Source organism: Tauraco erythrolophus, chromosome 4 (genome assembly GCF_009769465.1).
Source record: "Tauraco erythrolophus isolate bTauEry1 chromosome 4, bTauEry1.pri, whole genome shotgun sequence".
Classification (NCBI taxonomy): Eukaryota; Metazoa; Chordata; class Aves; order Musophagiformes; family Musophagidae; genus Tauraco; species Tauraco erythrolophus.
The window spans coordinates 62,649,400-62,676,152 of NC_141468.1; the positions used below are offsets into that span (position 1 = coordinate 62,649,400).

Sequence of the window (26,753 nt, forward strand, 5' to 3'; positions counted from 1 at the left end):
TATCTACAGACTGGTAAGTAGAGTACTTCATTAAGGTGAGACAATTACACAGACTGAAACAAAGGAGTTTTTCATCTTTTTCCTCTACTTAAAGTACTTGAATACACTATCTCTGAGAAGACAAAAGAATTAAGAGAATGATTTACATCAAGGAATTTGCCAATGCATGCTCAGTTACTGAAGATAAAAATCAGAGCAATTTGTCTGCCATCTTTTGTCATCAACAATGCAATTGGCAACTCTGATTTAGACTATCAGGCAGCTGACAATTTCCATCTCCTTAGCTCTGTCTGTCTCAGTCATCTGACTAACCTTGTACAATCAATCCTAGCATCTGATAGAGGCTTGGGGCTTTGATGAAACCAAGAATATCAGCCTTGGGGTGCAAAAGTAAAGCTTGTTGGTTTGAGAAAGCATTATGAAATGATACCGTCTTTTATTGCCATGGTGGTTCAGGTGTTTGTTCTTTCGGCTTCTCACCCAGCCTACATTTAACAGCCAAACAAATATTAACTACAAAGCACGCAGTGACTAAGAATGCTGTTTTCTGTTCCTCACTGGGAATTAAATTCAATGAGAATGAGGTACCTCACCTGCATCAATGCTTCCGACAATCCTGCTAGATATATATATATCTAGGAAATATCTATGTCCTTTAATGACAGAAAAATCTCTTTCTCGGTTTATATTGATTTGTAATTGACCCTTAATAATCAGGGTAGAAAGTGGCATGTTTGCAGGAAAAGCTAGGACATTTTTTGGAAAAAGTTTAAGATTTGTGACTCCAGATGTCTGTTCTGCATAACGTAACATTGCTACCTTAAAGTAATTCTTTATTTTGAGTTGCTTAAAATATAGAAAACCAAAAAAGCATAAGAACTAGAGATGGAAAGGCAATTAAGGGGGAGATTTTCAAAATTTGTCACAACGTGGATTATGTTTTCAGAGTGTTTTTGCTTTTTATTGCATACTATCTTGGGGTGATTGTAAGGATTCCCTCACATAACTAATATCAGGGCAATATTGATAATGCATTTTGTCTGCTGTATAGTTCATAAATCCACCAAAGAGCAGTATTTTATGATCTACTGGGTAGGTCCTGGATTTGCAACTGTTTGAAGTCTGACCTGATGATATTAATTCCAATATAAAAGTAAGACTGCCAAAGGGAGTTTTTTGTTGAATTTGTTTGTTTCAATGCATTTATATGTTTTCTAGCAGATAACTGAATAAATTGTCAGAAATTTTCCAAGAGAATGTGGTACTTATTAGAAATCCAGGAATGATCTTATAGGCTGGAATACCTGGGAAACTAGCAAGACTTTTTTGCTACTTATTAATTAGCACAGTTTTGTACATAGGCAGGTACCATGGTCACAATCGGACGAGTTAGAAAAGGGTGTGCCACTCTCCTCCGTGGTAAGGCCAGAAGAAAGTTACCATAGGCCTTTAATACACAATTCCCTAATGCAGCATGGGAAGATTTGAAGTTGTCTTGAGAAACGGTGTTGTTATTCCTAGGAAATTGAGCAGTGGCTGTCATTGGTAGTGAAAATCAGGATGAATGCAAGAATTTTGAACAAAGAAACCTTACTTTTGTACCAGGAAAGTGTAACAGAAAGAAGTAATTTGTCACAGCTTTTGTGAAGCTGTGTTGTGTAGTTATGTCCCACCACGCAGCGGCTCACAGTCTTGCTTTGCACTCGAAGACGCTGTGCTGCAGGCTCGTGCCAGGACACCCTTCTCTATTCCTGCGACATCACCATGTAATTCTCTCTTGAATTTACCCTTGCGTTCCTTTCTCATGTGACCCGATTTCGTCAATCTCATGTATCAGTGTTTGGATTAAGTCAGAAGTTTGTGTGTGAGAGGGAGGCAAGTTTTGCAGGGAGGCCTGCTGTATTTTATTAGACTGGCTGATTTAATTGAAAAACTTTTGGACTCGCAAAACCCATATATCCTAGGGGGTGTGTATATAAAATGGGTGTTGTTCTATAGGACAGACGTGCTCCTTCTTGTCTGGGATTGCTCTGTCACATTTACTCCACAGGAGGTAGGACAGATGGTAAAATAAACCAACCAAGACATGGGCGTGGGGAAAGCATAGAGTAGTGGAGCAGAACCATTCAGTCTCTCCAACAACTAATGCCTACGAAAGTGCTATCCAAGTAATCAGAAATCTGTGTCTGCTCCCACACTGACTGCTTCATGCAGTAAAATCATTGGCTAAACCTCTCTTTATCATCCGCCCTTGTCCTAGTTTCATTGAGGGAAGTGATGGATACAGATTTTTTGAAACTTACGGTATTTGTCATTTATGATCACGTTTGCATCATAAATGTTGTTAACAGGTCCCTGTGACAAAGGTGAGAAGATGCTAAAGACATGGTATTCTTTCCTGCTGTGTTGGCTGTCCTTGCAGATTGAGGCTAATCCTGGTCTTAAAGTGAGGATTACTCAGAAGGGGCTGGACTATGGTATGTCTAACATCACCACAAGTTCATTTATGATAAATACTCTAGGCACAGAATATAGTGCCTTAATAAAGGTGCAATGTAGAAACAAGCTCCTTACATATTGAAATAGAATAAATTCCTTTTGCCACTTCAAACCAGGAACACTCTTTGTCTCTTCTCTCACTTATTTCCTTCCTGTTTGTGCGTCTCAGGTGTGAATTTATCCTTGCGTTGGTGAGTCCGTTCTCCTACAGGCTAACAGTATTTCTACTACATTCCTCATATCAATCTGCTTTCTTAGAACCAGAATGAGTGGTCATATAATTGCTCCTTTTTCAAAAGTGTCAAAAACTTAATTGAAAGTGCAATATTTAATTGAAGATAATAAATCATAATTGGGAAAAAAAAGCTTGCGATTTTGGAACAGCCACATAGCTGCACACCTTTAGTCTCATTCCTCCATTTAGTGTGGGATAGCATCTGCATGTGCCATTCTTTCAAAAAAATCTAGTAACTGTCTGCCATAATTCTGCCCCTTAACAGAATACCAGCAATTTCCACTATATATTTTCCTTACTCTCTGTATTCATGCTAACTTTCACTGTCTTTTACCTAGGACTTACTCCATGGGTGTGGAGGGCACGCACTATAATTGCAGTTGTTTACAGAATTAATATTAATAATAAAGGTTAACAAGGCACAAATTCAACAAAGGCTGGGTCATGCTGAGGATTAATCGTCACTTATGTACTGAACATGCTGGCAGGTAAACAATGGACTTGTGAGATGAAAAGTAGAAGCTCAGGGTTTATACCTTTGAGATGAAAGCAAGGATCAGGTCCACTTATTTTTCTGTATGAGCATTGTTTTAAAGGCTTTTTAAAGGCTTTTAAAGGTTGAGAAGTGCAGGGCAAACATCAGTCACCCAAAACAGAACTGATCTCCGTATCTTTTTGTGACACACTGGAGAAATTGCTCCCTAGGGATCTCCCATGCCTTTAGAAGTGAGAATTCAGCCTAGTATTTCTTAGTGTAAGCCTAGCAGTTTTTGTGACATTCAGCATGGCCTTCAAGTGCTGAATGAACAGAGTAAGTGTCCACACCCCTGCATTAGTAGTGAGAACAGACATTAACAGTGTGCCTCCTGAAGGTATTTTTCATATTTGAACAGTACAGTGCCTGTCATGTCTTTTCCATTAATATGAGATTTGAAGGCTAAGACAGTAGATCCTGCCTGCATGCTCCTTGCCTGCTGCAAGAACATTGTGAAAAATTCCACCTGGGATCACTGGCTGCCTTCACTGACAGTTGTAAGAGAGCTTAATAACTTACATTTCAGTCAGAACCCATATTTTGCTTTGGAGGCAGGAATTCCCAAGGAATCATTACTTACCTCTCCTTCAAAAAAGATGCATATTATAAAATGGTATTCCGGTGTTGAGTTATCATTGATCTCAATTCTTTGCTTTTTTAAGACACCAAAGTCTGAGGGAGAAAAAAAATAGGTATTTTGTATTCAGCAGCTGAGGCCAAAAGCTAAAGAAACTCATGCTAAAAATATCTGAAAGGAGGATATCATTCAATATTAAAGTTTTAGCAGTGTCTTCATCAAAGATGAGTGAAAAGAAGGAAGGAAGGCACAAAGAGTTTGAGATGTAAAGAGGTTCTGTGTGTTGATAGGATCTGTGCGTATTGTCAAAGCACAAGTGTCATTGAAGCATTTAAGAAAGCAGGGATTCCTTAAATCAAAGAGAGAAGGTAAGGAAATAAGTCAGAGAGCTGTAGCATGCTGTAATGGATAAGGTGCAGTAGCAAAACATGTACTCTGACAGAAACATGAAGAAAACACTTAAAAGGGTTGTCTTTAAACTTCAAACGACTTCCTGTACACAAGCAGCAATCCAGATAATTCTGAATTTGATGTACCAACACTTCAGATGCACATAGCATGCTTTTCTCACGAGTAGACACTACATATAGAAGTCATCTTGCTACTTCTTGACTGGCTTTTTCCTTCAACACATGCAAGACATTCTGAGGTAATGGTGATGATGAAGTGTTTCCCAAGGCTTTCCACATTGTCAGTGATGTGAAGGAAGTATAACCATTTCAGAAACCTGGCAAGAGTTCTAGGATATAAAGTACAACTCAGGGACAAGATGATTTTGGTTAAACGATTTGTACGTGAGGCTAATAGAAGTTATAAATGGGTGTATCAGTAGTTGGAAGGAGGTCTAGGTAAGGGTTTAAGAATCAGAGGCTTTTCTGAACTATATTAAAAGTGATTAAATAATTTGGCAATATATCTGGACCTTTGGTTGCCTGAATCCAATCTGCAAGGCATGTGCTTTCCTCTGTCCCCTTGTAGGCAGGAGGATTGGGATGGTGCTCCTGAAGCAAGCAGTATTGAAAGAGACCTTCCCAAGCTGGAGTGGACAGGAGAGTTTCTCGATTGTTAAGGTCAACTATGTAATTTCAAGGTAAGTAAAGGAAATGCATTTCAAAGTTTTAGGATGAAACATCTTATTGTATTGTTACTGCATAGTAATAATTATGCTGCCGTATTTTTTTTTTGTTCAGTGTAAAATTTTAATAGTTAATCTAACTCTGCTCCCACTGCCCAAACACCAATTTGTTTTATAGAAGTTATAGTTTATAGAATATATAGTTTATAGAAGTTCATCTTCCTTCTACCACATTCAGAAATGAGCTTTAGAAAGCTTCTGAAGGAGCACGTTGGCTATTTTTTTAGTTGGTTTGTCTCAGAGTTTGAGGCAAGGCAGATGTAAGCATGGCTATGACACAGCAGCGGAAACGGTTCGGGGGGAGAATCAGTATTGTTAAGGGTTTGCTGCTATGAAGGACCTGTAGCAGTGAAAGTCATTTGTGTTTGATGAGAAGCTGACAAAGGGGTAAGATGAAAGTGTGTACAGTGGGGTGGTGTATCTGGGCTGACATGGCAGGGAGGTGACTTTTACAGAATCATTTTGGATGGATTTACACAATGGTAGATCAGCATTTGATTGAATTTGGGCTCGATGGTAGATCAGCATTTTGACTGAATAGGGCTTGATACCTATTTCCTGATGAGGAAAATCATCAGACCAGGAGCAGCTAGTAGGAAAACGGGTTTATAGAGTTTCCTGCAATTTCTCTAAATAAAGAGACTAATATAAAAGTGTTTTCTAGAGCCTTCAATCCCGTCTTCCACTTAAAGCTTTTCCAATAGGCTATAAACAGAAAAACAGAAACTTCTGGTCTTTTAATATTACTATCGAGCCAAGCTCTGCTGCTCAGTAGCATTTTACTTCCTTTTCCTTACCAATTACCCAGAGCAAGAAATACCAATCTGGGAGACTCCATACACTTTCTGCTGGATAGAGCCTGCATCCCTTATCTATACCTAGTATTCTCCTAATAGCTTGCTTTCCAGCAGGCTTCATTGTATTATACCACCCTTGCAACCTTAATCCCTGCACATCCAAGACAGCTGTATTTGGACAGTCTGGAGAAGAGACTATGGGGAAGACAAGAGACTAGATACGTGTGTCTTACTGCATGTCTTCCACCGTCTGCTGGGTGGTGATTATAGGGAATACAGAGCCAGATTCTTCCTGGAGGTACACAATGAAAAGATCATGGGCAACAGGCATAAGTTACATCAAGAAAATTTCTGATTAGAAGTTATGAAAAAATGCTAGGGAGCAACACAACGAGGGCCCACAGAGGCTGGGGAATCTCCGTCCTTGGAAGTGTTCAAAACTCAAGTGGGCAGGGCCCCTGAGTTGGCCCAGCTTTGAATAAGGGATTGAACCAGAAAATCTCCTGAGGTCCCATTCCGACCTAAATTATTATATGATCTTCAAAACCCCAATTCATTATTCCAACCGTAGTTCTTGAAATTGACCGTCTTCCCAGTGGATAATCTGATTGTAGCTCACTGCAAACAAGATTACTAAAGGCAGCCCTACCACTGTCCAAGATGTTATTGGAAAATTATAGTCATTTTAACTAAAAGTAGCTGGTGCCTTCTGCCCTGGGGAAAGTAGATTTAAGGCATTTATTTCAGAGATCTCTGCCAGATAGCAGGAAACAATGAGGAGTTCCTACCACATGATAAGATTACAGCTGATATCTTTACAACGTTCAGCCAAATTCAAGACACCCATTTGCAAGACAATATCCCTGAGTATCAGAAACGTTTGTTTTGGCAGGGGAATCTTAAGGTAAGATTTTGTTTAGAAAAATAGATCCTCTCTAGAGCCCTTTTCTGAAGCAAGGGAGGGGATGCAGACTGGGGAAAGAGAAACTTTGATTTTCTTCTGCAAATGCTACCATTCTGACAACCTGGATTTGCTTATAAATGTAGCATCTGGGTTTAACACACGGTCTTACTTTCCCCCAGCAAGCACATTTCACTTTAAGGAGTTTGTTTTTCTCCCAAGGGGAGGTTTTTGTTTTGGCCAGGCATCCGTTTTTCCCTGGACAGATATCAAGGATTCTTCTTCCAAGGATGCTACTAAATGTAAAGGTACAGGTGTCTTTCTTTCCTAAAATATACAAGGATGAGTAATTTTGAGAAATTCTTTTACTGAAGCACCTTGACTTTTTTTTTACTTTAGACTTTGCCTTTTATAGCAGAAGGGTTTTCAGTAATCAGAAGTCCTTCTTACTCTTTTGACATGCAGTCTAATATCCCTCTTTCTGTATTCTCTAGGCTCAGAATTAGTGCTGTAGATTTCCCAGAAACTTCTGCTTCCTTTATTCCTGGCACTGGCATTAGTCTGTCAGTGGCACATGCTTCTGCTACGATCCATGCAGACTGGAGAATGAATGCATGGCTGCTGTAAGTATTGTACAGTGCGATGCAGGTGTGGTGGACAGTTCTGGGAGAAGGATCGCAAATGAAATTCAGGAATCTAGTTGGTAATTATTATTTTTCAGGTCAGATATGCGTTATCATTTAACAACAATCTATTTGAATAAACTTCTTAAGACTGAAACATCCCCTGCCAACCAATAGGGGTTTTTTAAATTATTTTTTTGGTAATTATTTTACCTCATAGGTTTTCTTTTTGAGAAGATCAGGTCAGACATCTGTTAGCATGTTCAATTTGTCCAGACTGTATATTACATGATATTACATCAATATTCAGGACCACAGAGTTTGCAAAGGCCACATTTGCTACTTTCATTTTACGATGTAACTGGAAGGTTGACTCTATAGCTAATTATCTATTTGCTGGTACAGTCTATATTGTCTTCCAAAGTGCTTCTATGAAAGGAAGCGCACTGTCACAATGCCAAACATTCAGAACTTTGGAAACTCCAGAATTTGGGTTGCCATGGAAAACTGGCTTAGCTTCGTGACCATGTGTAGTATGAGATTGTCTTTAATGACATGATTGCATACTGATTTTTCTGCTTTTTAATCTCAGCATTTTTGCCGTAGAATTTTAATAAAATATTCTAGATTTTCTTGGAGGCAGAGGGAGGGCTAAAACTTCTGGGATATCAGAAAAGTTTGCAAGGTGCTAATCTCTCTAATTTGGGATAATGGAGTAACTAGTAACAGCAGTAGGCGTTGCTCTGTTTGCGAGCCAGATAGTACAGCAAGACGGATCACCAGGCTGCAAGTTTCACAGCGTGTCCTGATTTCAAAGGTGCATGGACATGCGGTTCTGTATTCAGTCTGGGTACTGGTGGCTGGAAACTGCTGTCACTGTGCCTCCAACCTGTCCGTTGTTCCTTCTGTCATACCGGCATTGTGAGGAAAAGGATACTGTGTTCAGCAGGGCAAATCAGCTCTTCCCAAACATGAAGCCATCTCTCTCTCTTGCTTAAGGATAAGGACGTGGCCATAATCTGGAGATACCTTAGATGTGTAAAACTCCAAAGACTTCACAGACAGCAAGGGAGGCAAGGAGCTGGTATGCAGGATTTGAAGGAGCAGGTCATGGTGGAGGTGGTCAAAGCCAGCTTCAGTGGAGTTTAAAGGGGTGAAGGGTTTTTCTTGCCTTTTTGTATGGGAGAAGGAAAAATCTGTACTGCTCTGTTCAACATGTGAATGAATGAATTCACAATTAATATGTCAATGTGTTTTGTGAATGGCTGTAGGTTTAGACAAATCCAAAATATGCCCTACTCTTCATCCTCTCCATTCCCTAGTCCTACATATTGCTTTCAGCATAGCAGACTAGGAGGGGCTAGCTGAAAATGAGCTTTCCAAGGGAGGCCATTGACAACCCCTCTCTTCTGGTCTGTTTCCAGGGTCAGTAAGGTGGGTCTTATCACAGCTTTTTAGTTGTGATGGTGTTATGCCTGCATTTACATCTCTCACTGTAGCCCTCCTCTCCACTGTGTCCCAGAGCATTCTACCAGTCACAAAATCTCCTGGCAGCCCCTTTGCTCCTAGAAGCCTGGAGCCAAGACCCTGCCTCAGTGAATCGGGATTCTTCTTGAAGAAGAGCAGATATAAGGATGCAGGAACAATGGATCTAAGTAGCTGAGGTTCTCCCCATCTCCCGAACAGCCCAAAAAGGGAGGAGGGCTCTGATCCTTTTGTGATGGTCTCTGTCACTAAACCATAAGTAAACCTAGGTTGGAAGTATCTCTGGAAGACATTTTGTCCAGCCTCCTGCTCAAAGCAGAGCAGTCACCAGACTAGATCATGTCAGCTATCCAGTGGTGGTGTTTAGCTAAGGACGGTGATGTCACAGCCTCTCCACATAACCTGTACCAATGTTGCACAGCCCTCCTTGGGAAAATGTTTTTCCTAATGGCTTGTGGGATGGGAATTTGTTTAGGGACTGGAAAATGAGGGTCTGAAGAGTGGTGCTTCCTCCAGATAGCCACTTAATGCAGATATTCAGGCTGAAAGGTGGGATTGAAAATGTTAGTGGTGGTAGGAGAGACTTTGTGACTGGCAATACTCACTGTTTTGGTGAGGGGCAGTCTATGGTTTGGAGCTGGGTTAAAATCAGTCTTTCGGGATTACAACCTCTTTCCCCAGGATATTTGCTTAGCCTGAAAATTAAAGAGAAAGCTGAGAGACACATGGTTTGAGCTTCATATTGGTTAGGGCTCTCTCTCTGTCATATGGTGCAGCCACTGTAGTAATGTCTGGTAAAAGAAAACCTGAGTAATCAGGATGAAGGGGTGAAAAGTGATGCTTTCCATGCCAGTTCTGTTATGGTAAATGAGGTTTTTATAAGGCTATTCTAACATCCATTCAGCTCTCTGTGTTCTGCTTGGTCATTCTACAGCTTCTACAACTCTTAACCATAGTCTTAATACCTAAATTTGCTGGAATTTAGGTATAGGGATATTTTCGTTGGAGTCTTAGAAGGGATTTTTACGGAAAGGAGACAGAATGAATGGGTTTGGGGAGGACAAAGAATGAAGGAACGTATAGATTTTAAAGGGTTATTTAAAATTTCTACAGGAAAGAGGAAAGTGGAACAATTGCAAAGTTGAGAATGACTGGCTTACATATTTATTAGCTAACTGGCTTCTGCCACTGCTGTCCCAGAGGCCTTAAAGGTGATCTGTCATGAAGGACTGGAATGTCTTGCGTTGCTGTGAAATTGTCACGTTTTTGCAAACTTGTCAAATCCTGCACAACATGTCCTGGAAACTCATGCATGTAATCTGTTTTTTAGTACCATGCGTGTCCCTAATCTACTTTCATCCCTAGAAAACCTGTTTTTCATTCTAGATGACAGAAGCAAAAAGTCCTTTCAAACTTGATTTACAGGTAGTTTCTTAAATTGTTCCCTTAAAGCACATGTTTCCTTGCCTGAGTTTGTTTTGGTTTTTTTTTTCTCCAAGCAGCAAAGACCAGGGAGGAATTACCGTGTCCATCTCAGGACTGTTTATCACAGTTATCTTCAAAGTGTCAAGAGACAGCACAGGCCGCTTGTCCGTGTTGCTACACAATTGCCAGCTGAGCATTAATAGTGTAAAAGTCAAGTTAAATGGAGGATCTAGGTATGTACAGTAGATTGTCTAATTGCTCTGTGGGAAGTAGCAGGGCTTGTAGCATAAGGGCCACTTTTCAAATTTTGAGTTTTAGAGATCCAGTTACAGGATGCGAGTAACTATCGACGGCTATGAAAATAAATTTTTCTAAGTCTGTTTCCAAAACCAGGCTCCTTTGCTGCACGTGCAAAGTGCAGTTAATCTACACTTCTTGGTGTGTGTGCCAGCAAATGAGCTGACTAAGCATATTGCATATTAAAAAAGTGCCATTTGGGCACAATAAAGAATACAAGATTGCAAATGGAGGTTTGCAGATATGAAGGTGGTCTAGACTGATTATGCCTTTTGACAAGGTTACTGGCTAATTGAGTATTGTTTATCAGCACGTTAACATAAACATTCACTACTTTGCAGATTGCCTTGTAAATAGCTCTTATGAGACTAAGGACCCCTAGCATTTGTCTGAGACTCACAAATTAATAAAAAGAGTCAACTGCACAGTCTACCAATATCGCTGTAGTCGCATCTCATTAATATAAATGACATTGATGTCCCAATCTGTCAGATTTTGTATTTCAAAGATTTCAATCCCTGGTAAAAAGTCATTGTGTTCATTTCCTTTCATGCAGCTGGATCTACAGCTTTCTGTCTGGTTATCTTGAGAAGCCCATTCACACCAAATTGGAAAAAAACGTGAGTTTGCAAAGATGGTTTCAGCTAGTGAAGGGAAGAGTTGAAGTACAGCCCTTACATTATTGACTTGTCTCTCTTTTCATATAGCTATGCCTAAATATCAAGTACAAAGTCCAAATGATGGATGCAGAGCTAAGAAAGCATGAGGGTAAGTTGTTGATAACATCTTTTTGTTAAGTAATTTTTCTAGTGCTTGAATTGTAGGCTTTTTTATTCGATGCCAAGCCATTCCTGTGTTCACAGTACAAAAAAAATGAAGGACATGAGAAAACCTGAGTTAGCAGTAATCCACTAAAGAGCTAGCAAACATCCCTGTAAGATCTTGTAAACTTAGCACATCTTGTTTTGAACTTCAGTTCAGTGAGGTAACAAGATGCTGCAGGAAGGCAGTGTCACACTAAGCATGCTTCTCTTCAGACCAGTAACAATTCGTGTGTCACTCTTGCAGACACATGAACACAATAGATACCTGTGTCCAAAAAGCATATATGTCTAAGATTTTTGCTGTATAATAAATCTCACAGTTTTTCTGTTTTTTAATTTTGTTGTTGTTGTTTTCCAAGACTACTAATATTTGTAGTTTTCACCAATTGAAATTCATTTAATTCACCTAAATCATATAATTCAGGTCAGAGAGTTTGTTCTCACTCTTTACTTTGCATTGTGGATATTGCTATTATCTGCTCTGCTATTCAGAAGCAAAGTAGACTTTTATTTTTCCTAAAATGGCCTATACCTGCCATGTATCAAACAGCAGCAAATATTACTGAAAATAATGGTCATCAAGAACATTTTCTTATGCAGCACATACCTAAAGACTTCACGCTCAAGGGCAATCCAAGCTGTGCTGTGATATTGAGGAGTTCATAATCTTCGTATGAATTCACCATTTCTCTTTAAACTAATCTGACTTTCGTATAGTATGAACAGACCTTACAGTCCAATCAAAAATAACAATCAGACTGAAATTGCACACGAGTGCCTTTCAGAAGTCTTCAGTCATATTGGCTGATAAAGTGCCCTGTATCGTTGTGAACAAACGTCCCTTGTCTTGAACACCGATATGCACAAAAATGTGCTGATGTCATCTGCTAAAGTATTTTGTAGTATTTGCCAGTACTTCACTAATCATATAGGAGAGTTTAGTTCTCTTGTGCAAACACAAAAACAAAAAAGGGGACTCTGCCCTAGATACTCCTTCTTTCACTGCATGGGAGAGATTTCTGAGGAGTATACTCAGTTGTGAGCAACAGGAGAACAGGAGAACAAGGCCTAAACCAGGAGGAATAGGTGACTTTTCCAGAGGAAATACTCTCACTTTTTCCCTTGTAACAAGTTATTTTCTTCTCCCTCCCCCCACCATTCTTCTTCTTCAGATTCATCATTTCTATAATGCTTTTGCCTTTAAATAAACAATAACTGTGATGCATTTTTGTAATAAAAATTTTTGTAATAAAAATTTTTGTTTTTGTCCGTCATTCTTCTAGTTCTAAGCCAGATTGATGCCTTTGCACAAATAGACTATTCCCTAGTTAGTTCTCCAGCAGTCTTCAAATCACACATTAACTTGGATTTGAAGGTAATTTGTCTTTAATATCAGTGTGCTTTCTAAGGCTTTTCTCATTCTCTTTTATGTTGATTCATTTTCTTTCACTGCAGTCTTACTCAGCTTCTCCAATATTTAATTAGAAAAGCAATAAGAGATTTGGACATTTTGGTCAAGAGCTATTTTGGAAACCAAGTACGATTGTTTGTTTAATAAATTAACTTCATTTGTTAATTAACCGAAGCTGTTATTTAGAATTAAATTATTTTAGAGTTGAAACCCTTCAGAGGTGCTTTATAAACAGCATAAAAGTGTTGTTTAAATACACAGCTCTTTCACTGCTGCTTGGTCTTTGCCTGTTACTGGTGATGCATAATCCATGATGGCTACCAATGTGATTGCAATCCAAAGCATTTGTTTTGCAGTGACTCAGCATCTTGTATATGTACAGGTCACACCCATAAAAAAGACTTTTCACAGACAGTCCTTGAGCAACGCACAACAGTCCCTTTCTTATCTATTTTTCACCTTTGTCGGCAAGAGATACCTCAGCAACACCCAGCTTTTCCAGTAGCTTCAACAGTCCTTGTAATTCAGAGCATCCCTGTGGGTCTCAGAACTGATTTCACTTAAGACATCCTAGAGCTGCGGTTGAAACTCTCCATCTTGGTTATTTTGTTCAAGCAACTTTTACCACCCACAAAAAATACTCTGCAAGAAGAATATACACAGCTGAAAAGTTCTACGCAATTATTTATCAGCTATTATAGCTGACCAGAATTTACAGGCTAAGCTTCAACATGCTGACACCCCAATGGGACGCCAGATGGGTCTTTGTAAGTCAGTTATTAATCAGTTAAGAAAGTTACTGGTCTTTAGTGCTTCTTGGAACAGGCTGCTTCTTGATAGTTATGAGTTACCATCTTCCAACTTTCAACTGTTTTCTTAGGGTTTTACACCTTTCCATGTCAGTATTTTTCCTGTTGAGTCTTTCAGCTACTAACCATTATGGTATCAGTAATCACGCTACTTACTGTCTGTTCATACTTTTCTTGTCTTACATGGCCCGACCTCACATACCTTCTCACCTTTTACGAATTACTTTCTTAGTTTAACTGAACCAAGGTCCCACACCTGTGCAGCACCCAAACTAGGTCTTGGAGGACTGGCAGCTGGACCAGGTCTGAGTTAGGTGGTATAAAAGGCTACTTTGTGTCCCTGTCCTTAGCAACTTCCAGTGCTTTTGGGGTATGCCTGAAGATTTTCATGAAATGTCACCCTTAGAATTAAATTCAAAAATGCATCTTTGCCACAAGAGAAAGAAAACTGTGGTCCAGAGGATTTATTTTGTGTCTCATAGCTTCAGTTAAGAATACTCCCTTGAATGCTCAAATTCAAACTTTTAAAGGACAGAGGCCAGATTTTCTCTATGATTCCTGTATTTTTCCAAAAGAGCTTGAATTTGCTGATTTTCAGGGCATATTCCAAACTTATTTGCTTACTTCAGGTTTTCTTTAATGTCAAGCTTTTCTTCAAATTAGGAAGAAATCTTTCTGTTCCACCACTGACAATGCATTCTGACAGATACAAATGTTTACAACTGAAAATACTTGATAATGTCTCTTTGCAGGGCACAGTCTATCCCATAGGAAATCACACAGACCCTCCCTTTGTGCCAGTTCCGTTTACTCTCCCAAACCAGGGTGATTCCATGCTATACCTGGGAGTGTCCAGTTATTTTCTTAAGTCTGCTTCACTGGCTTACTACAGAGCAGGGGCCTTTAACATCACCATCTCCAAAGAGGTGAGTATGATTTGCATGTAATAGAATATCAGCAGTATGGATAGTCAGCAAAGTGGACTAACACATTATGTTTGCCATTTCACACTGATTTGGGTCACATTCTGCCACTTTTAGGAGGGATTCATGACGTTCATTCTATATGTCATCATTTAAAATAGTCAAAGTCTCCCTCAGACCTAAGTTTGAACTTCTTGTCAGCTCTAGGCAAGGAATGACAGATATGAACATCACAGAGCTAGTGTGCAAGGAGTGGAAGAAAGAGCCAAAAAAACCTTTTCTCTGCATGGATTCCATGTAGGAAAGGGAAGACCAAGACAGGGAAAAGTGTACCGAAGCCACAGTCTGCTGCATGGAAGCCCACAATAAATGTATTGGCTGTGTTGAGAACTAGAATAAACTCTCAGACTTAACAGAGCAGCAAAATGAAGCAAGAAGCAGGTACAAGGAGATTAAGCTTTCAGCTGTGGGTGAAAAACATACAAGACTTGCCTCAGAAATGCTGTTTCCACACTGGCATTAGTCAGAGTTTCCAAGTTTTGCTGACTGAAACAGTGCTAGGAAGGTCTTTATAAAATTTAGTGACACAAATGGCACTGACAAACATCATCACAGTGGTCAGCAGCAAAAGGGCAAATGAGATTTTTGAGTCCTGCCTCTCACAGATTCAGTATATTTCATCTAAAGATGTCTGGAAGGCAGGAAGTAAGCAGGATGCCACATTTGTTCTTCCAAAGAGTAATGCTTGTTCACTGGTACACGCTTCTGAAACATGTCAATGAGAAATCTGTCTCTCTTCTGTCCCACAGAGCACTGTGGGTTCCCTAAGAATCATTCTGGGGCAAGGAAATACTAAATCAAAACAGGGATTATCTAAAACTAAAGTAAACAGGATATGGTTTTTTTTTCTCCCAAGGAAAACTTCCTTTTCAAGCTGGTATAATGATGTAATTTATTTAATTTGTTTATAGCTTGATACTACTTTTAACTTAAATACTGCCTTATTCAAAGATTTTGTTCCTGAGATGAGTACTTTTACTTATACAGGCCTTTTAAGATAGAGCAGTAGCTAATGTTTCTTGTGGATATTTTCTGTGTACTAGCTCATTTGCAAAAATGGAGGGGACAAGGAAACTGAGCTGGTTTATGACTAGTGCAAGATTCAAACATACACGTCTACCCCATTGTACCTCTGTGTTCTTCCTAACTATGTCACACTACTCTTTAGTTGTTCTCTACCCCTTTAAGTGCTGCATTTGCCGCCAGTCTCTGAAACAGTTATAAAGACTAAGTGGTTGACATCTTTATGATCAGTCTCCTTTTATTCCTGTTCAAGGTAATGGTATCTCTCCTATTGTAGCCTGACTTTTCTATGCAAAGATACCTGATTTATGGCTGCTTGAGATTATGTACAATAGGAAGTAATAGTCACGAGTAGCTAAGTTTATAAATGAGATGCAAGAAGTTAAGATACTATAAGATGCTTTAAAAACCCCTGATATGGCAACATTTACTATACAATTATGAAATCTGGAATCTCTGGCATTGCAAACTAAAGTTTTGTCCTCTAGGAGTTTCTCTATTTTTCAGAAGATTGGCTCTTTTGGAAGGCTGCCTCTTTTCCAAATTCTTTGTATTGTCAGGGTCATTAACTTTTTTTTTTTACTGGAAACACTCGTTTCCCTCAGTTCTTTAACATGCAGTGCTAATCCCCTTCTCTTGAAATACATTTTTCAGGAACAACTTTTAAATTATTTCTCTAGATATGTTCAATATCAGTGGGTCTAAAACTTCATCGTTTGTTTTATGGTCTCTGAAATTTAGAGTATATGCGATGCTAACTTTGTCATTTCGGTTGGTGTAATTAAAATGAAGTATTTTTAATATAGGCTAATTAGCAAGAGGATTGGTATATAGGATCTGATTAAGATGCAGCTGCAGAAACTATAGCTTAAGAAAAGTTTACCTCTGCATTCAACTTTTTTCCCTCTTTGAAATTCCACAGATTGCTCTGAGTTACATAACAGGGTGCCCAGTGCTGCTGAAGCTGATGGCTACATCACCACCTGCGGTCAGATTAAGTGCAGGCAGATGCGTCCTGCAGATCACTGGCTGTGTAGAAGTGTTTGCTGTTCTGCCAGACTCAACCACCCAGTACATCTTAACAGGGAACCTAGTAAGTAACATGAGCTAGAAGATAACATTCAGTGCTGAGGGTGAACAAATCACACAGTAATCTTCCAGATCCTTTGAAAATCATAGAGATCAGCATAAAATAGCATATACTGGTCTGCCACAAATACTCATACTGTTCTGCTGCATTTCACAGGGAGGAAACATGCACCACATATTGTAGAATCTAATAGGCAAGTGCAGAAAGCTGCGTATGGAAGCTCTTTTTTCCATGTGGGAGGCTGAGTGATTATTCAAGAATAAATTGTAATATATATAAAGAATATGTACAAGAACAAATTGTAATACATAATTGTAATATAGAAATTGTAATATATAATATATATATAAATAATTGTAATATATAATACCAGTGATGAGTGGTGTTCCTCAGGGGTCGATATTGGGACTAACGCTGTTTAACATCTTTGTCAGTGACATGGGCAGTGGGATCAAGTACACCCTCAGCAAATTTGCCGATTACACAAAGCTCTGTGGTGCAGTCGACAAACTGGAGGGAAGGGATGCATCCAGAGGGACCTTGACAGGCTTGAGAGGTGGGCCCATGTAGACCTCATGAAGTTCAACATGGCCAAGTGCAAAGTCCTGTACATGGGTCAGGGCAATCCCAAGCACAAGTACAGGCTGAGTGGAGAATGAATTGAGAGCAGCCCTGAGGAGAAGGACTTGGGGGTGTTGGTTGATGAGAAGTTCAACTTGAGCTGGCGATATGTTCTTGCAGCCCAGAAAGCCAACTGTATGCTGGCTGCTTCAAAAGAAGTGTGGCCAGCAGATCCAGGGAGGTGATTCTTCCCCTGTACCCTGCTCTCGTGAGTCTCCAACTGGAGTACTGCGTTCAGCTCTGGAGCCTCCAACATAAGAAGGACATGGACCTGTTGGAGCGGGTCCAGAGGAGGGCCACAAAGATGATCCGAGGGCTGGAGCACCTATCCTCTGAAGACAGGCTGAGAGAGTTGGGGTTGTTCAACCTGGAGAAGAGAAGGCTCTGGGGAGACCTTCAAGCAGCCTTCCGGTACCTAGAGGGGCCTACGAGAAAGCTGGAGAGGGGCTTTTTACAAGGGCACGTAGTGATAGGACAAGGGGTAGTGGCTTTAAACTGAAAGAAGGTAGATTTTGATTAGATCTAAGGAAGAAATTCTTCACTCTGAGGGTGGTAAGGTACTAGAACAGGTTGCTCAGAGAAGTTGTGGATGCTCCATCCCTGGAAGTGTTCAAGGCCAGGTTGGATGAGGCTTTGAGCAACTTGATCTAGTGGAAGGTGCCCCTGCCCATGGCAGGGGTGCTGGAGTTAGATAATCTTCAAAGTCCCTTCCAACTCAAACTGTTCTATGATTCTATGATAAAAATGTGATTATCTGATGCCCTGTCTTCCTAACTTGTTATAAATAGTTCAGTGTGTTCCCAGACATCTTCTTATTAGGTTAAAAGTGAACCAATTGTGTCAGCCATGCAAGGATTTAAATGATCCTAATGATAAGGAGGCAATCAGGGCAGTATTATCACTTCACTCACGTCATCTCAGTTGCTGGCAGCAAGCAGCAAATTCACAAATGATTTCACTATCTACATGTATTGACCAAACAAAAAGTTTAGACATTGTGTTTCCAATCACAAAAGCAATTGCATTTGTGTCTGTATCTAAGACATTATCTATCTCTGTATACAGTCACAGAAGACTGTTTTGTTTTTTTCCCTGCAGACAGCCAGTACCAGAGCAAATTTGACAATAACCAAACAGAAGTTGATTATCTCATTACTTCTGAAGAGGTAACCAAGGAAAATTCAGAAAGAAGCATTAATGATCCCAACATTAGGACACAACCGAACTTCATTGTGTCAGCTCAACAATGCTTGTTTCACCGTAAGAAAAAGAAAATTAGTTACCTTCTTTCTTGAAGGGGCTCTAAGATACTTTTGACTGATTGGTCTAAATCTTGCAGATTAAATACAATACTATTGTGGAACAACCATGTCTCTTGCGCAATGTGATACTACCCCTTTCTGTAGGTTAAATACTTTTCCAGGTTACAATGTTGAATTTGTTAGTTATCTTAAAGGCACCTGTTTCAGTCTGTGCTGATGCTGGAGAATGAATTTCAGTAGTTTATTCGAAACCATCTAAATCTTGCTGCCATGCCATGTCTGAGCATCATAAACAGAACTGCCAGAGTGCCATCGCTGCACTGGACCACAGTAAGGAGCTCTCTGTATGCGTTTATATGAGAGGAAGGGAAAAGTGAGGCTACATAGCATATACTGCAGCAAGCAGACACCACGCCATCAAACAAAGGAGACTAGAAAGGTGTCTGTAGTTTGAAGCAAAGCTCAGAGCTTTTTAGAGTTTGTTTAGATCTTGCTGGTTTTGTGGTTACCTACAGTTACAGCTGTTCTCTGCTGTCTTGCGACAAATTTGCCCAGAGAAGTTGTGGATGCCCCATCCCTGGAGGTGTTCAAGGCCAGGTTGGATGAGGCTTTGGGCAACCTGGTGTAGTGGAGGATTTCCCTGCCCATGGCAGGGGGGTTGGAACTAGATGATCTTTGAGGTCCCTTCCAACCCTAACCATTCTATGATTCTATGAAATTTTATTCGCACTTCAAGTCGGGCTTAGGTTTACAGCCCCTTTCTCTCTAAATGCACCAGGTGGGTAGAAGCACAGACTTTCAGGCAAGTAGCCCATATTGGTGTTTCTTTTTGTTAGATCTGTACTCCAGGTTGGAGCAGAATTCTAGAATATATGGTATTTTTTAACTTTTTACATTTTCATTAAAGAAAAATGTAAGCAGTATTTTCTTAGTTTTGGTCACTGGACCTTTATAACAGCAAAAGAGGACTTAGAGTGATCAGAGCCTGTCAGTATAAGTTTAGGAAGTAATAGTACCACTCACTTAGAGCTTTTGACACAAGAACATGTTCTTCTCCAAAATATTGGTTTTCCCCAGGGTTGTATTTACAGTGATCTGAGGATGCATTACAGGCATCAGTGGAAAAAATTAGGAACTCATACTGGTTAGGAATGGATATGAGTTTATTCAAATCACATTGAACATTTGAGGATTGTGTAGTTCAGCCATTGCAGAAAAAATTGATTTCCCAAGTCCTGTAGTCACAGTCCAGGACTATACATGACCGTAGGAGGTTAGTATCAGAAAGATCCCAGTGATTCTAGAACCCATTTATAGTTGTGCACTTTTGATTAAAAGCTGTTAGGAATCAAAGAGTCTTTGGCAAAGTTAAATATGTGCATCAGCATGAAATCAGTATGAAATTCCACAAATGAATCTTCAAGCAGCGTGCATAACTTGTGCCTTCATCCTTTCTAGTGAATCCTCTTCTACTTCTTTTCCTCAGGCTCCAGATCTCCCTGCTGCACTCCGCCCTTGGCTTCTCTGAGGTAAGCTGATGGTTTCAGTGCCTAGGAAAGGCAGCTGAGCCCTTCAGAGATGAAAGAAATTCATCTGAACTTGTTGCTGGGCAATTCTTAGTCTGTCTTGGAGATATCATCTGCCACTGCTCTTTCTGCTTTGAAATAGTATATTCTCTGCTTCTCTTTTTCTTTCCAGTAAGAGGAAATACCTCTTGGAGTGTTTTGTTTGTTTTGGTTTGTTTTCTTTTCTCATCAGCAGCTCCAAATGTTATGGAGTTATTACTGTGTAACATTAATTGAAACAAAGAGAAATGGCTGCCTGGGGCTGCATGACCTAGCAAGCTGTCAGAGTTGATCCTGCTCATTTCTGTATCCAGCAGCACAAAGGCAGGCATGGGGCTAGCACGTCTTCTAGCTATTTCTGACAGCCAGCCTGAATTCACAGCTGGATTGAGTAGGCGTAGCAGTTGGAGTGAATACAAAGTCAGGCTTAAACTCAGTTTCTGGAATGATGTTTGATCACTTCAACCAAATACCGTAAAAAGGGGAGTCAAAAATAAAGAATAAAAGAAACACTATGCTGCTGCTTACAGAATCACAGAATCACAGAATGTTAGGGATTGGAAGGGACCTCAAAGGATCATCTAGTCCAATCCCCCTGCCGGAGCAGGACGACCTAGATCAGATCACACAAGAACGCATCAAGGCAGGTTTTGAACATCTCCAGAGAAGGAGACTCCACAACCTCTCTGGGCAGCCTGTTCCAGTGTTCTAGTACCCTTACTGGGAAGAAGTTCTTCCTCATGTTTAAGCAGAACCTCCTATGTTCCAGCTTATATCCATTTCCCCTTGTCCTATCATTGGATGCCACTGAGAAGAGCCTGGCTCCATCCTCATGACAGTCACCCTTTACATATTTATAAACATTAATGAGGTCCCCCCTCAGTCTCCTCTTCTCCAAGCTAAAGAGACTCAGCTCCCTCAGCCTTTCCTCATAAGGGAGATGCTCCACTTCCTTAATCATCTTTGTGGCCCTGCGCTGGACTCTCTCAAGCAGTTCCTTGTCCTTCTTGAACTGAGGGGCCCAGAACTGGACACAATATTCCAGATGCAGCCTCACCAGAGCAGAGTAGAGGGGGAGGAGAACCTCCTTCGACCTACTAACCACACCCCTTCTAATACACCCCAGGATGCCATTGGCCTTCTTGGCCACAAGGGCACATTGCTGGCTCATGGTCATCCTGCTGTCCACCAGGACCCCCAGGTCCCTTTCCCCTGTGCTGTTAAGATCTGATGCTTAGATCATTCACTGTAGACTGAGAAATGGTCAGTGTGACTCTGCAGCAGCTCAGCCCAACCTACAGCTTTAAGTGAAGGGAGCATGACACTAATCTCAGTGCAATAAGACAGAGCACCAGGACAGGGCAATTCTTGCCACCAGAGAACAGTTCACTTCTGAGAACTTAGTCCTGGCAGCTGAAATAAAGTTGAACAGATTTCATTCCTAAAGTTAAGGTTCAACCCAGATACTTAACATATGGGGGTGGGGGGTGGGGGAAGACTTCAATTTAACTTACCATGAGAAAAATGGACACCTCTTTGCCATGTATATTTTACATTGTTCAGCTGCAACTTAAACCAAAAAAGATCTTTTTACTTGACATTTTCTCTGCCAAGCTCTGTTCTGATCTTTTTGTATGTCACTCCAGTTCTAACCCTCCATCTCCCCTGTCAAACTGCAATCCCATAGGCATCAGGCAATAATCATCAAATGTGTTTTCACCTTCACAGCAGATGTCAGCGGTGGAGAATTTTCTGTCTTATGCTGTACAGAGTGCAGTGGTCCCAGTAATCAATGGTAAGGATTGTGGCCAGTTCCTGAGCGCAGTTGATGGGAAAGCAAGACTGAAACCATAAAAGGGAGTACCTAGCTTTAAAGACTGTGTTATGGGAGGTTTTCTATCCGTTTGGCTACACCTGACCAAGCCTACTCTGTGCTGGACTTCAGTCCTGGTCCTGCAGTCACCTGGATCAGGGGCTGGGACAGAGCAAATCTTGGCTCCCTTCCAAACACTGGGCTTGGGCTTCCTTTTCACTCTGCAGTGTGGCAGCGGAGATGAGACATGCTTAAGTCTTGTCCTGACACAGAGTCAGCCCATGACCAGAGAGAACGGCCCAGACTGTGGAAGCACAGAAGCACACTTCCATCTTCGGGCTTTGGGGTAGCATCTCTAGCTTTATCACCTCCCTCTGCCTTTGTGCTTCACCTGCTGCCACAGGCAGGACAAAGCAGAAAATCAGCTCAGTAGGATGCAGAGAGAGAGGGGTGACAAAGAAAGAAGTGAAGGTGGAAAGAAGCAAGTGGAAGAGTACAGAAGGTGCCTGTGAGGTAAACAGAAGTGAGGAGACTGCTGAGGAAGGGAGTGAGTTATTGATGAGGAGAAAGGAAGGAGAATGAAAGGGAGAGATGCAAAAGTCAGATGTTTGGAAAAGCAAATAGGAATAGAGCTGGGGCTTGATCCAGAAAAGTAGGGATAGATGAGAATAAGAGAGACCAAGAGAATTAGAGGATCAGGTAGAGAAGAAAATGAAAGGAAGACAGATAATAAGTCAGAGTGGGAAGCAGCAGAAACCAAAACTTTTGGGGCAGATATCTGGAGAGGAGCAAAGGCAGTCAGATCCATGTATCAGCTGAGAGGTTTATATGCAACTTTTTCACAGAATTTTTTGCTTTTTAGCAAATATGAATAGTATCTCCCGTAAAAGGCACAAGGATGGGTGATTAAAGGGGAATTGCAAAACAAATTGAGTTCCTTGAGAAAAATGCTTCTGAAGAGCATTTTATTATTACATTCAAATGTATTTATATTTGTCATTTCTGAAGATAAACTAGGAAAAGGATTTCCTCTTCTTAACCCGGCCTACACTACCCTGACTGAACCTGTAATAAAAATTAACCAGGTGAGAGGCCCAATTTCTTGTTCAAGTATATTGCTTCTTTTTAAGGCCTGCATGTTTGTGTGTTCCTGTGTTGGGTAGATCTAAATGTTGCTAATAGTAAAGCTTTAACTATACACTAGGTATAAAATTCAGACTCTGGATCAAAAATGAGCCCTCTGCTCCACCAGCCCTAGCAGTTGTAGGTTATAAAGGTCCACTAGCCCTTCGGGGTATGCCACTGTGGGGTCACCACAAGGACAGCTCTGCTGTCCCCAGCAGGGCTTAGGAGCATGGAGTGCGTGAGCCCTCACTTCTCTGGCCGTTCTCTAGGAAGGCTTATAGGCAACTTGAGTGTCTGTGGTAAGTGTTCCTCAGCCTTTTGGAGGGTTGTATTAACTTACATCAGAGCCTGTTCCTACACTAAAGTTAACTAAAGTTCAGGAGGCATAAAGCCGTTCTTGTCTCCTGCCCTGCTGAGGGGCTTACCATGGGATCTAGTCCCAGAGTACTGACCCTGAATATGTCCATCTGAAATTTAAGGATCTGAAATTTAAGGTAATTTTACGTGTTCTTCTTTCCTCAGGGTCATCTGGTGATTTCCACTGATGTTCACTACAAACATGAGGAAGGGGGAGATGAGGACCTTCACAATCTTCCCTAATGTCCTTTTACTTTTAAACAATAATAAGAGAAAAATGTAGTCTTCCTTCTGTTGGCTTGTAGGGAGTAGATGCTATAACATTAGAAGCATGGCTCTTCATCACTGTTTTTAATGTTTTACTAAAACTTCTTAGTCACTTTTCACAAACTGAATCTGCTGTGTTGTAGTACAGGGAGTGTAACTGACTTATTGATGCTTTAGAAAACTTATTGCAGCCTGATGAGCAGGAGTGGCTGGTTCTTTTCACTAGAGTTACAGACACTACATTTCATTCGTTTTAGGAACCAGTTCTTGCATTATTCAATTTACCTCCATTAGCGTTAGCAAAACTTTGTGTATGGAGTGAGACTCTATTCTTCATAAGAATTTCACAGTTTGTCCCTTTGTGACGGGATACTAAGAGTCAGAATGGATTTATAAAGTCCAGTGAATTATCATGAAGTTATAGAATCGTATCATCTAGTCAAGACTCTGGCTCAAAACAGGACTAATTAGATTAGGTTGCGGAGGGCTGCGTCCCGTCTTGAACCCCTGCAAGGACGAAGGTTCCATAACCTCTCTGGGCAACCTGTTCCACTGTTTAACTACCTTCAGAGTAAAGTTTTTTTCCCAATATCTAATCAGTATTTCACATATTCCAACTTATTCTGTTGCCTTTTGTCCTATCGCTGCACACTTCCAAGAATAGTCTGTATTCTATTTTCTCTGTATTCTCTGATCAAAAAGTTGTAGACAACACAAAAATCTTTCAAGCGCTATCTTCTCCAAGCTGAACAGACCTGATCTTTCAAACTCTCCTTGTAGGTCATGTTCTCCAGCCTTCTTGGTGGCACCTGCTGGACTTGATCCAGGATGTCAATATCCTCTTTGAACTGGGAAGCCGAAACTGGACACAGTATTCCAAATGCAAGTGTCAAATAGAGCGAAGGATCACTTAGCTGGACCTGCAGACTTATGTTCAACTTCTTTTCCATTGGGACTGCCAAATCCTTTCCTGCAGAGCTACTTTCTAAACACGCACCAGCCTGTGCTGCTGCGAAGAGTTATTCCCTCCCAGATGCAAGACTTCACACTTGTTAACTTGATGTGGTTCCTGTCAGCCCACTTCTCCTGCTTGTCCAGGTTTCTCTGAATAGAAGCCCTGCCCTCCAGCATGTTGACTGCTCCTCCCAATTTGGTGTCATTCAGGGACTTGCCAGGAGTGCACCCTTTCTCATCATCCATGGCATTAAACAGTATTGATCACAGTACTGATTTCTCTGGGACCTCCACTAGTTACTGGTCAATAGTGGGACTTTGCTGATCACAGCTCGTTGATTCTGGCAGTCCAGCCAATTTTCCACCTACCCTCTCCAGCCCATATATCACCAACGTGGTCATGAGACTAAGGGAGACTGTGGCAAAGGCTGTGCTGAAATCAAGGTATAGAACATCCACTGCCCTCTCTTTGTCCACAGTACCAGTCAGCTCATCACAGAAAGCAACGAGGTTGGTCAGGAATGGTCTGCCCTTGGAAAACACGTGCTGGCTGCTCCCAGTCACCTTATCCTTCATGTGCTTTAGAAATGGCTTCTAAGACATTTTGCTCCATAACCTTCCCAGGGATTGAGGTGAGACTGAATTCTGTGGATCATCCTCCTTGATCTTGAAGACAGCTCTGATGTCTGCCTTTTTCCAGTTGTGAGGAATCTCTTTCGAGTGCCATGACTTTTTGAAGGTGATAGACAGCAGCTTCACAATGAGATCAGCCAGGCAGAACCTTCAGCACCTCCAGATGCATCCTGTCTGGTCCCATGAATTTGTGTATGTCCAAGTGGGTTAAGTGATCCCAAACTACGTCTTTCGCTGCTGTGGGTGTTGCCTCACTCCCAAAGACTCTCCTAGGAGCTCAACAACCTGATAGGCCTGAGGACAAGTCTTGCTAGTAAAAATGGCCTTTTCTGTGTCTCTTGTCACTAGTCCCTTGGCCCACTGAGCAATAAACCCATGTTCTCCTTAGCCTTCCTTTTGCTGTCGATGTGCTTACAGAAACTTTTCCTGTTGCCCTTCATGACCCAAACTAATTTCAGCTCCAGCTGAACTTTAGCTTTCCTGACTTCATTCCTACATGTGCAAGCAATATCTTTGTGTTCCTTCCAAGTAGCTGGTCTCAGTTTCCATCTTCTGTATGCTTTCTTTTTGTGTCTGAGTTCACTCAGGAGCTCCATGTTCATCCATGCTGGCCTTCTGCCACAGTTGCTCAACTGTCTGAACACTGTAGTGGACCATTCTTATGATCTGAGGCGGCTGCCCTTGAAGATTAGCCAGCTCTTCTGGGCCTCTGCTCTCCAGGGCAATTTCCCACATACCCTGCCAAGCAGGTCCCTGAAATCTGCTCATCTGAAGTCTATAGCTGTAAGTCTGTTCTTTGTTTTTCTCGCTCCTCCCAGGATCTGAAACTCCACGGTCTCATGCTTACTGCAGCCAAGGCTGCCCTTTTTACATCATCCAGCAGTTCTTCCTTGTTTGTGAGTAGCTGCAGCTCTTCAAGGGTATCAATCTCCGAACAATTCTGTACTTTTCATATTTGTAAAATGGAGCTGGAAGCTTTCTTTTGTCTTATGACAGTGTCACCAGAGACATTCAGCCAGGAGATATTAAAAGTGTATGGAAAGGAAAACTGGTCTACAAGTGTCACACTACAGAAAGTTCAGTTCCAACGTGGGACAGAAATGTGGCTTGCCTTGATTTTTAGCTGAATCAGTTTATTTATCTCGCTGGCTGCTACAGTTTTTTACTAAAAAAAAAAGCATCCTGGATCCAAACAGCGATAAATCACAACAGGCCTCCCAATTCATTGTATTCTGTGATAGGTGAAAAGTGACTAGAAAAAGAATGGAAGAAGAAGAACTTGAAATGGAGATATAAAATAGTTTGATGTCTCTCTTTAATAATACTTCAGGCACTTTCTTCTGCCTATTTGAGGGAGAATTCATGAGATGGGGAAGAAGAGAACTAAAGCCCTGGTGCCCATCTCTTCTCTTTTCCAGTGGGACATGTGCTCCAGGACCCACTGACAAGTGTCATGGCTAGATGGGTCTTTTCAAACCAGAGCCATGACTTAGCACAACGCTACCCC

General features: G+C 41.0%; 1 protein-coding gene across 1 annotated transcript; it reads left to right on the forward strand.

Moving 5' to 3' along the window:
• LOC147528896 (BPI fold-containing family C protein-like) lies at nucleotides 1-23,635 on the forward strand. The gene is made up of 16 exons (XM_086611036.1): nucleotides 1-13; nucleotides 2,352-2,477; nucleotides 4,825-4,936; nucleotides 7,174-7,302; nucleotides 10,287-10,445; nucleotides 11,066-11,129; nucleotides 11,217-11,277; nucleotides 12,617-12,708; nucleotides 14,306-14,479; nucleotides 15,448-15,491; nucleotides 16,472-16,652; nucleotides 18,369-18,436; nucleotides 20,019-20,061; nucleotides 21,826-21,892; nucleotides 22,919-22,995; nucleotides 23,558-23,635. The coding sequence occupies exons 2-16, from the start codon at nucleotides 2,375-2,377 to the stop codon at nucleotides 23,633-23,635; spliced, it is 1,452 nt and encodes a 483-aa protein (XP_086467162.1). The 5' UTR covers nucleotides 1-13; nucleotides 2,352-2,374.
• Nucleotides 23,636-26,753: the final 3,118 nt, after the last annotated feature.

Coding starts and splice junctions, on each gene's coding strand:
- LOC147528896 (XM_086611036.1), top strand. CDS start 2,375: ATGCTAAAGACATGGTATTCTTTCCTGCTGTGTTGGCTGTCCTTGCAG. Junction 7,303..10,286: donor AGAATGAATGCATGGCTGCT/GTAAGTATTGTA, acceptor TTTTTCTCCAAG/CAGCAAAGACCAGGGAGGAA. Junction 20,062..21,825: donor CCGCCCTTGGCTTCTCTGAG/GTAAGCTGATGG, acceptor TCACCTTCACAG/CAGATGTCAGCGGTGGAGAA.